The 12,066-nt window shown below is 34.9% G+C and overlaps 2 protein-coding genes across 2 annotated transcripts; both read left to right on the forward strand.

Moving 5' to 3' along the window:
- Positions 1-7,093: 7,093 nt before the first annotated feature.
- Positions 7,094-9,067, forward strand: LOC145134853 (Peptidase S24/S26A/S26B/S26C family protein). The gene is made up of 8 exons (XM_079069666.1): positions 7,094-7,268; positions 7,873-7,985; positions 8,058-8,129; positions 8,267-8,302; positions 8,384-8,429; positions 8,570-8,657; positions 8,745-8,802; positions 8,899-9,067. Exons 1-8 carry the CDS (start codon positions 7,190-7,192, stop codon positions 8,947-8,949), a joined length of 543 nt encoding a protein of 180 aa, XP_078925792.1. The 5' UTR covers positions 7,094-7,189; the 3' UTR covers positions 8,950-9,067.
- An 874-nt stretch (positions 9,068-9,941) lies between these two features.
- On the forward strand, positions 9,942-11,773 carry LOC145129067 (protein S-acyltransferase 11-like). The gene is made up of 4 exons (XM_079063821.1): positions 9,942-10,177; positions 10,549-10,774; positions 10,834-11,132; positions 11,201-11,773. The coding sequence occupies exons 1-4, from the start codon at positions 10,052-10,054 to the stop codon at positions 11,684-11,686; spliced, it is 1,137 nt and encodes a 378-aa protein (XP_078919947.1). The 5' UTR covers positions 9,942-10,051; the 3' UTR covers positions 11,687-11,773.
- The last annotated feature ends 293 nt before the right edge of the window (positions 11,774-12,066 follow it).

The raw sequence follows: 12,066 nt of genomic DNA on the forward strand, positions 1-12,066 counted from the left end.
TCCTCAAGTAAGCAAGTACTATTGTGAGACTTGTGCTAACACTTCTAAGTGTACAATATGAGTTTCTAATGATCCATGAAGTGTTAGAATGAAAACTCCCCAAGTATGTGAAATCTCTCCCAATTCTCCCCAAGTATGTGAAATCTCTCCCAATTCTCTCCAAGTATGTGAAATCTCTCCCACTTCTCTCCAAGTATGTGAAATCTCTCCCAAATCTCTCCAAGTATGTGAAATCTCTCCAAGTATATCGAATCTCTCCCAAATCTCTTCCATATGCGAAATCTCTCCAAGTATGTGAAATCCCTCCAAGTATATCGAATCTCTCCCAAATCTCTCCAAGTATGCGAAATCTCTCCCAAATCTCTCCAAGTATGTGAAATCTCTCCCAAATCTCTCCCATATGTGAAATCTCTCCAAGTATGTGAAATCTCTCCCAAATCTCTCCAAGAATGTGAAATCTCTCCACGTATCTCAAATCTCTCTAAGCACCTTCCTTAGTCGAAAACAGCTCAAAACCGGAAGAGGAAACCCAAAAGGAACATTTTGGTCCGGAACCCTCTTGGTCCGGAACCCTTTTGGTCTGGAACCCTCTAGGTCCGGAACCTTCTTAGTCTGGAATGCCTCCTAAGGAGCCAAGAGAAGCTACATCTTCAGAACCCCCCCTGTTCGGACCCTTCGGTTCTGCTCCGGAAGGTAGCTCCGGATAGTCTCGCTTAAGGCTTGCTTCGGAAGACACCACCTCGCATCCTCGGTCTGGATCCGACCAACTTTGCATCTGACTCCGGAATTGCGAGATTTGCTCCGGAACTTCACTGTTTGCTTCAGAATTTACTCCTTTGCTCCAGAATTTAACTTAGAGCTTCAGAATTTACCCTAGAGCTCCGGAATTCACTATTTAGCTCTGGATTTTGGACTATTCCGGACCTTTTCATTATTTTAGGACATTTTGACGCCGGAAATCACACCAAACTCGTATTTTTCCTATCCTAAACCCCTTAGACCCCTATTTTATGCTAAAATTAATTATTTTAAGCATATTCTTCATAAAAATAAATGGTTGAGATTTAGGAAAACTTTATCCTAAATCAAGAAAAGGACAAAGGGATTGACTTTGTGATTTGATGAAATTCCTCATTTCCCATGCAAATCACGGTATCCCATGCTTTACCCACCAAATATCCATGCATGGACCACCAGATCCCCATGCACCAAAGATTCCTCCCTTTTTCTTATACTCCAAAGCAACGACAATGAAGGAGTTTAGACTCCACTTTCTCTCTCACTTTTCCCATTTTCTCTCAAAACTCATCTTCAAGGCAAGAACAATGATCTTGCTGGAAGGGAAAATGTTCTCAATTTCTCCCTGAAGTTGAAAGGTAAATTCCTCCACCCACCTAATATTTTATTATATTTCAAGATGAATCCATATTATTTTAATATGTGATGATCATCCTTAGGAAAGCATCCCTCCCAGGGAAGTTCCTCATCTCAGCAAGAGTTTAAGCTTGAGATCTTCACTCCATAACTCCAAACAACTCCTCAACCAACTCAAGGTGAGCTTCATACCCCACCTTTTCAATGTTTTAATGTTTTTGGGGGAGAGTACAAGTCAAATCTTGCCTAAATTCTTAAATGATTGCATATATACGTATGTTTGTATGTGTGTGTGAAATATTATTAAATTAATATTTTAGTAATATACTCATGAACGTAGAAATCCTCAATTTCATAACGAACAGAGGATACTTTCTACAAAAGAGCCTCCCAACTATTGGGTGTGTCCAACTTAACCCCTTTATCTATGCTTTCATGTCTAAAGATAAAAGTTATAATAGGGATCTTGATAAGTGGACACCATTTCTAGTAAATTTTTCGAAAATGGAAATTTTGTAACTATTTTGCAAACTATCAGAGAGTATTTTATAAATATTCAATATAAAAGTTTGCGTCAAGAAAATACACAAATAGAGCCTTTATGACAGAAATATTCGCATGCCATAAACTGTTGTCATAAAACCCCCAAGAACATAAGTAATGTTCTATGTGTCATAAAACAGAAAATGCGTGTCATAACCGGCAGTTATAAATTTATACAAATTATAACTTGACACTTTTTCTCTCGACTAAAATGACTTATTTTTCAATAAACGAAAAGGAACGAACACGAGCACCTAGTTAACGAGCACAATCAACGATATGGAACGAGAACGATATTTCTATTCAATAAGTACGAGTTTCATTATTTATGTAACAAATAATGGATCTCGAAAGATTGCTCAAAAGGTTGTTAATATTCTAGTCAGACAAATCTCAAAACTACCTAAATATAAAATATTAGTGTACGTCTAAGTCCTGTAAGGAGTTATAGCCAGAGTCTCCTGGAGGGAGAGCGAGAATTTGTGTATAGATCTATACGGGGTTGACACCCCGCACCTTCGTTGTTCGCTACAGCTAGACAGGCCAGTCTAGGGTGACAAATGTCTTTTCCAAACCGAGGGCGCCTGAGAAACGCCAAAACAGGCACTTCGTCAGATTAGTATGGTTATAACGACTCACTAGAATATGTTATATTAACTAGAAATTTATGTAAGGAAAACCTCATAAATAAACTTTGGCACGTTGTGTTGACTGTCCTACTCGTGATAGGTGATGGTCCGCATTTGTTGTGTTGACTGTCCTTCTTCATCGCGTAGAATGTCTACAATAGCCATGTTGATTCTTTCTCCTACAAGTATCGAGTCGTAATACTGCTATTTTTACAAATTAAAAAGCGTAGGACTCTATGGAAAACGTTTGTAAACGATTTTGATAACGATAAACTAACCCACACATATACATAGTTGGAAACTAGATCTTACAATTATTTTATAGCATAAAATATAGGATTTTCTGGAGAAAACGATTTTTCTACGATTTCGATAACGATAAACTAGAACGCACACACTCAATTTTACTCGATAAGAGGAACAAGATTTTCAACCATATTTCCTTTTTGAAAATAAGGGATTTTTCTTGAAACGGTTGATTGTTACTATTCAAACGAACTATTCTCGGACACAACTCGCTTTTACAAATCACACTACTTTTCAAATCACTCCTTATAAGGATGAATAAAAGTAATGACATGCACACATATATCCATGATTTTCAAGGCAAGACTTCAAACGATTTCATAGAAAATATCGGATTTTCTGAAAGTACAATACGAACGATTCTAAACAAGTGTAAACGATTTTATACACAAAACTACTTATGAACTCACCAACTTTTTAGTTGACGCTTTTCAAAACGACTTGTATTCTCAGGTATCTAGTAAGCAGGTAACAAGGGATGCAGATGCAAGACTATTTAGCTGTAGTTTGGAATTTCTACTTATGTCTCTTTTATGTAACTCGGAGAACAAATACAATATGTAAACAATGTAAGTTTGTTATCTCAATGTATGATGTTTGGATTGCTCTGTTTCATTTATATTCAATTGTTATGATACTGCACAATGAAGTCACCCGCCTCCGGACGTTTCCGCCGTCTGGTCCGGGGGTGTGACAGTTGGACCCTACACCCCTAGCTTGGCAGTTACCCGACGGTCGTCGTGGTACAGAGTGAGTTCTGGGGGTCGAGGTTTGATTTGTCGGTTCTTCTAATTAGTCGGTTTTCGCAGTGTTGGTATTCATCTGTATTTTTTGTTTATGTTTTGAAGTTTAGTTGTAACCTTGGATGATAATCGAATGGAATTGAGTTGTCAGTTCTTCCGTATCAACCCCGAGTTCATAATGACTCAATATAACAACATGTAGTTGTGTCGGGTCGTAACAACCCCCCGGTCCGTATCAACCCCGAGCCCATAATGACTCCATATAATAACTTGTAGCTGTATCGGGTCCATATCAACCCCGAGTCCATAATGACTTCGAGCATAGATCGGCTCCATGCATACGACATACATTCATACAAGCAATAGTTACATAAACACATGCATCTTATATATACAAATTAGTAGGCTGGTATTAGTGCCTTCGACCCACGAGTATTGTAAGAAGACTCACATGAACTACTCAACAGAAGCCCAACAACTACCTCAGCATCAGAACAGCCAGCCCAAACTTCCTACAACCAAACCGAGACCAATCCTTTGTTAAATACTCAATTCAACCCAAGTTTGACCAAAAGTCAAACTGGTCAAAAAGTCAATGGTCAAAGCCAACGTCACGTCATGACCATTTCTTGGTCATGTCGTGAGAATGCAACGACAAAACAATCATGATTCCTAGCACCATCACCTCGCAACACATCATATGTCATGTCGTGAATTTTGGTCAAAAGGCCAAAATCTTCATTATGTGCTTAATCTCTTCACACCAAGGCTCATAACCTCAGATCTAGATCCTAAATAGCTTTATAATTGATGAAGTTTCCAACTTTAGCCATTAGGATGGTCCAAACAACCAAGATCTAGTCTTTAAGTCCCAATGGAACCAATAATGCATCTTTCTTAGCTAAATCCATTAAGTCCAAGTCTCCAACCTTCATATCTGAATCAACATGATGTATAGATGGATAAAGTTTCCAACTTTATCCATAATAATGTCTCAAGCTTTCAAGATCTAAACTTTAATACCTCAAAATGACCAAGATAACTTGCATGGTTGAAAGGGAAGGCAAAAAGATCAAAACTTTTTTAGTCCATGGGGTCCAATAAAACATTCTAAACTGATCAAAAGGTGTTGGAGTCTAGATCTGAAACATACAATGTTCTTGGGACCTAGGAGAGCAATAAAGTTGCAAACTTTATTCCCAACTCTCACTCAAAAACTCATTAAAATGGACCAAAACACCAAATACACTTAAATTCAAGATGAAATGCAATAAAGCTTGGAACTTTATAACTTACAAAGGTTTAGAAGGTAGATAGAAGTTGAGATCTTCAATTACCTAGCTTCAAGGATCAATCTTGCATGGAAACATTGCTCCAAAACCACCAAAAACTCCAAAAAAATAAATGAGATAGGAGATAGGAGGCTCAAATCTTGAAAATGGAGACTAAGGGTTCTCCCAAGAGGTTTTAGATATGATGGAGGCTAAGAAAATACCCTAAAACATGAATCATTACCTTTAAATACCTTGAAAACCCTATAAATTCGTGGGCTTGGCTGCACAGTTCTCACGTTGTGAGAATTACTTCTCACCTCGTGAGAACATGTTTTCACCCAATTTCACTCCAACTTCAAACAATCATAACTTTTTTTCGTTTCAACTCCGTTTTCGGCGATATTTATATGCACGGAAAGGTATTGAGGAGCCTCATAATTCTATTTAATTACATTTTACTTAAAACACACCAAACTAAAATCCTTAATTCATGAAAGAAGTTTGAAACATCACTTTTCCCATTTTACCCTTTGACTCCAGGACGCAAACTAAAGACTTAGATCATATAACCAATATTATCAACATTCAGTAGGGCCTAAACCTTATTCCCTTGAAGTCTGAGGCCTTTACTTGATCCATTTATTGTCCACAATCCTGAAATGAGAAACTTCTCGAAACAGAATGTTACATCGAAAAATCATAATTTCATCATACTAAGTCAAAGTTAGGCGTTCTTCATATGCACACATTCCTATTTACCATTACTACGAATTTTGTTTGGATCATTAAGGCTAATAAGCAACCTATCTCTGATTCATTTTTTTATGACACACGTTGTCGTATTGTTTTGAACGTGAAACTTAGATACATTATAACTTCCTCATACGAAGTTAGATTTAAGTGTTTTTTATATCCATGAAATTTTCATTACGTCCACTACAACTTTCGTTTAGATTATCCTAAATAATCATTTATTTTTAATGTTATTTTATCGCTTAACGATAAAATTTATATTAAGGTTTTCTACAAATATTATATACTCCTAATATTTGTCCACATAACGTGTATACGAGAAATATTCATTAGCTCGTAGCACATATGAAGAACAATTACCCTATTTAACGATTTAATTGTTCGATAAAATGTATAATTATTATAACTATACTCTAAATGTCTAGACTAAAATTACGGGCATTACAATTACATCTCACTTAGAATGATTACATCCCGGAATCATACAACAGCAAAACAACTTTGATTTATGATTCCTAAGTCGCATCACGATCTCCTAGTAAGGAGTTGACTCAATACTTGTTTTCACATAGTACTATCTCAACCAATCATATCATGCTATACACGGAATAATATTTTAGATTCTTTTATGACAGTTTAACAGTCTGCCGACCTAATTTCATAACATTAACTTCATTTGGTTAAGATTTCAATTAAGTGACCTTGTTACGTTAAATTCCTCACATAACCATTTCTCCTAATCCAAAAATGACAAAGTTCACGAACTTAACTATTTTGTGCCCCTTTCGGGTTCGACTTTGTCGGACTACAATAGTTTTCACATTATCACCAACATAAGTATTATCCTATTAAGTCATTTTTTTCCGGCTTATATGGAGTAGTTGGTTATCATGACTCAATATGTACAGTTAAAAAAGTTGAAAAGACAAATATTGACGGAAAAAAAAAAACTCAGTGATCAAATGTGTAAAAATAAAAAATATATGACCATTTTAAATCACTATCTCATTTGAAAATCCAAAACATATATCTTTTATCTTATAGTTTTGTGGTTATTCAGATAATGAAATAAATAGAGATACTTAATGAAGATATATTATGATAGAAAAATATTAGGGAACATATACATAGTCAGATCGAAATTAACTTACAAGAATAATCTATTTTTTCTGAATGACTGTAAAAAGATAATATCTAACATTTTTTCTTTAACTAGTTAAAAGATAAATAGGATTTGTAAGCAAAACAATCCAATCTAATCCACATTTTTAAGCAATTAATACTATGGAAAAAGGTCATTATTTTTCAGTTTTGATGAAGTTAGCTTTCTCAGGAAAAAAAAAAACATTAATTTGAATGACTTTTGTGTCTAAAATTGTACGAACCTAAAATTAAAATAACAATATTACAACTTGACATATAGCTCAGGGACCATTGTTGTTAATACACAAACATGCTTTATTTGTGTAACGGATGAGCAAATTAGGGCAAAATTACTTTGAAAAACACTCCCATCCTCCGATTCGAGGCTACACACAGAGAGAAAAATAAGGAGTGAGAGAGAAAGATGGGATGGATCGGGGAGCAAATCGATTCGGTGAAATCTATGCAGTTCAGACAGCTCCTCACGCAAGCAGTTAGCCTTGGTTCATGATTCTTCTTTCTAAAATTCATTTTTATTTCTTAAGTTAGAAATTGAATAAGTTACATTGTTGTTTGCTTCACTTTGTTAGTGGAATTTCCTTTGATCTATGCGATTCAACGCAAATTTGATATCAATTTCTAGATCTTCATTAGTTCTTCAAATCAGGGCATGGTTTCAACAATTGAATTGTGAAGCGTCTTTTAAATGTTTGGATGTATGTGCATTTACACATCCTAATTTGATCTTGTTGCGTGATGAAACATCTCGTTCCTCTTTAGCACCGTTCTAGAATCAATTTTGAAGTATAAGTTAGCTTTTCATCTGTCACCGCTACACGATCGACGCATGTAATCTTTTGTCACCATGCATTCCTTTTGTTGGTATAGAGTGTTTGGAATGCAAAAAGAATTGCCATTGATGATCACCTATAACTGTCATAAATCGGTGCTGTAGCAACCTAAATATGTGCAGCCTTTATATATATATATATATATATATATATATATATATATATATATATATATATATATATATATATATATATATTTTTAATTCTTGGATCACGATGATATCCTGAATATTGGGTCTTTCATTATCTTCTCCAGGTATGATTGTTACATCAGCATTAATAATATGGAAAGGGCTGATGTGCATAACTGGAAGTGAATCACCTGTTGTTGTTGTGCTTTCTGGAAGTATGGAACCTGGTTTCAAAAGAGTAAGTGACAGAAGTAATAACTTGTTGGCATGCAAATATGTTCTACTTCTAACTTTTTCAAATGTCTTGTAGGGTGATATTTTGTTTCTCCATATGAGTAAGGAACCAATTCGTGCTGGTGAAATTGTGGTGTTCAATGTTGATGTATGCTTCTTAATTATGTCACTTTTTGTTATTTATGTGACTCTAGTAGAACCTATCTTTCAGTTACTAATTCAATAGTGTCTTGAAAGCGTACAATTTACAACCTGACTTAACTATCTCTTGTTGGTTATATACAGGGACGTGAAATTCCAATAGTACATCGAGTTATTAAGGTATGTGTATGCAATGATATTGATGATCTCCAATGATATTTCTGAATATAATATCTAACTACTAATATATATTTTATGTAGGTTCATGAACGTGAAGGTAGTGGAGAAGTTGATGTCCTCACAAAAGGTACTTTGTAGTTTGTATATTCTACTCATAAATATTGATTTTACAGTTGCAAGTATTACAAGCAAAGTGTCATTTAATCAAATCTGAATCACACTACTTGCTTATCAACTTATCATTCAATGGCAATTCTGTAATTTCAGGAGACAACAATTTTGGAGATGACAGGCTTCTGTATGCTGAAGGCCAGATGTGGTTGCAAAGACATCATATTATGGGGAGAGCTGTTGGGTAAATATAAAACTTTCAACTTTTTGTTTATTCAACCCCAAATACTTAAATCTTTATAAAATACATGAACTTGGTGTTTTTTTGCAGGTTTTTGCCTTATGTGGGTTGGGTGACAATTATAATGACAGAACAGCCCATCATCAAGGTTCAATTTAATACATGAATCTGTTTATTATGGCATTCTTTTTGGAGTGTAAACAAGATTTTTACTGATTTTTTTTTTTTTTTTTTTTGTATGCAGTATATTCTAATAGGTGCTCTGGGGCTGCTTGTAATAACTTCTAAAGAGTAGTAGCAAAGGTTGTTTGACCATGTTTGTAGACCAGTACTTTTTATGATTTGTGGACAGATATAGCTTCAATATAAACTATTTTACCCTATTACAACTAAGGGGGTGACTGTTGATTCAACTCATACAAAGATATGCTTCTAGAATCCTTCAAATGAGTCAAAGTTTCGGATAAAATTTAATTTGATTTTGATTTTTTGTTTAAATTTATCATCTTATACTTTTAAGGAGACAATTTATAACATGTTTCGACTTTCTATTGATCAAAAGTCATAGCTCCAATTACGATGGTTCAATTTCATGAAAATAAAAAAGCCAATGTGAACTCAAATATTTTATAACATGTTTCCACTTTTAAAGATCTTGATGTATAAAAATTGAAAATTTTATACTATGGCTGTTGAGATTTGAACCTTTAATTGATTGTGGATTATGGATGTGTGCCATTGCTGCTACTTATTCAAATATGGGAGAGCATTAGTAAATGAATATAGTCAAGTTCAAATGAGAACTCAAATATTTTATGAAAATCCAAGAAATCTATCATGGCCTCTGGATTAAACTCATCTAACGGCCGTGATTTGTAGGGACCCGTCATTTTGTAGCAGTCTAACCATTTTGTATGCGTCTATAAATCACAACCGTCAGATGAGTTTGGATGATATTGATCCAAGGGCCGTGACAAGTCCTCTACTCGTGAATGATAAAATGTTTTGATTAAAAATGTGATAAGAATTTGAAAAAGGATTACAAATAAAGAAAAAATGCTTATGAAAAATAAATGCATCACTTAACAATTTATCTCACGACTTACTTTTGAGGGACCTAAACCGAGTAATAAATCGATTTGGACCAATAATACGAAAAATAAGAATTCAATGGACTAAACTTTACATTGATATATAGTCTAGGGACGAAATTTGTAGTTTACTCAAACAATGAATCATCCCCCTATAACTTGGAATGATTCTTTATGATTGGATTTGGAGGCAAGGCGTTTAATTTTCCGGAGTGCTTATGATCAGATGGAGAGAGTGATCTCTTTCCTGATGATCTGAATCCGAGGAACGGAATTCTCCTCAAATTGGAAATCTGTGTATTTCTGATGGATTTCACGGATTCTTCCACCACCTCCACCACAACTATTCCACGGCCACCGCCACCGCCAGCGGCATCGTCTGAATCATCCCTTCTTCTATCTGACTCCACTCTCCAAAATGCTTCCTCACAGGTACTCTCCGCCTCATATTATTACAATGCAATTGATGACATAGATCAATCCTTTTTCTCATCATTTCGAATTTTGATGCGGGTTACATATTCGATAAATCTTTGTTTTCGTTTATCTATATTGCATTTAGTCGATGAGGAGGAAAGTTTTGCAACATTCATTGTAATCGTTGTTATCATCTATTCGTGTTTATTAATTGAAACATAAATTCGATGATACATAAGGAATGTTCAACAACAGTTGTATTCTAAGTTTGTTCTTCAATTACCTTCTCCAGCTGCTTACCCTAATCTACTTTTATTCTTCATCATTGTCGTATAATTACTACTTGTATACATTTTCGTTTGCTTCTCAATTTGCACCTTTTGTAGGAAGATCATCATGTAGCAGCCATAACAGAAGAACACGAAGTAACCTGCTGGGGATGTGGATTATGCCTTATTCTTTCACCCTATACTCCCATTTTCAAGTGTGGTTGGTGTGGAGCCATATCCGATCACAAAGCAATCAAAAAGGACAACAAGTACATTTGGTGGATACGTTTGAGAGACAGATGCCTTCTCTGTGTTCTCATACTATTCATGTTCTTCATTATAGGTAAAACTCCATACCCTTAACTCATTACTTAACTTACAAACTAATCTGACTACACACAGGTGGTGGTATCTGGGCTATATATCCTGTAATCTTCTCTAAAAGTTACCTTTTTGGCATATTCCATATGAATATAGCAGTTCTTTTATCAATCACCACAATTACCACTTTTGCCCTTTCTGCATTCCGGTCTCCTGGTACACCCCCTCTCATCGCCTGGGGTAGCTACCCTGCAGTTGGAAAAAATGGTCTTGCAGGTTACACCTTTTGTAAATACTGTTCAAAGCCAAAATCCCCTAATTCTCACCATTGTCGATCTTGTGGCATGTGTGTATTAGACATGGATCATCATTGTCCCTTTGTAAGTTTCATCTTAATCCACATACATACATACATACATGAGCTGTTACTAAATGATTATAATTACAGATTGGGAATTGTGTGGGAGCTGGAAATCACCGTGTGTTCATCTATTTCTTGATCTCATCAGTGATAAGTAGTTTCTATGTCTCTCTGATATCTTCATTCACTGCTTTTGGTATATTGCCACCTGTGAGACACATACCTATGGCTGCTTTGAGTGGGCCCGGTGACTACATGTTGATTGTTGCATGGGTTAAGGAAGTTGGGTTTTCGTTTTATGAGTCTGTGGAGTCGTTATCTGTGAGGGGTTTTATTGTCATTTATCTTTGTGTTGCAAGTGTTGCAGTGGAAATAGGGTTGAGTGTGCTTTTGTGGCAGCAGTTGTCTTACATTTATCAAGGGAAAACGTATTTAAGTCTTTTGAGTTCTCGTGGGACAAATCGAACGAGTAAAAAAGATTGTCAGAATTTTGTGAGGTTCTTTGGGTGCCCCTATTCAGCAACTAGATGTCTGTTAGGTTCTTGGAATTCTAGAAAGACTCACAAGAAGTGATCACTTGATATGATGTAAAAGTACAAAAGTTTTTGACTGATGAAAGAGATGAGTTATTCATGCTAGAAAGACTCATGCATTTAATAATCTAAACATTGCATTTGAATTACTAAGTTATTGTTATAAAGTAAACAATACAAGATATATTATACTTCAATATTAATATACATACATTACTAATGTATAATATAATTTATAAAAAATATATATATCTTTATTATACAATATGTTATATAATTATATAGTAATATAATTGAATAATATAATGCAACTTTACTTTCAATATCTTGATTCTTGAATGGAATCACTTGCAAAGCTCATGGTTGCCCTGAGTTCTAATGTTTGATAAAGATAATGAATAAAAAGGAGAATACATGAGT

Source organism: Lactuca virosa, chromosome 8, assembly GCF_052849685.1.
Source record: "Lactuca virosa cultivar CGN04683 chromosome 8, Lactuca_virosa_CGN04683_v6, whole genome shotgun sequence".
Taxonomy (NCBI): domain Eukaryota; kingdom Viridiplantae; phylum Streptophyta; class Magnoliopsida; order Asterales; family Asteraceae; genus Lactuca; species Lactuca virosa.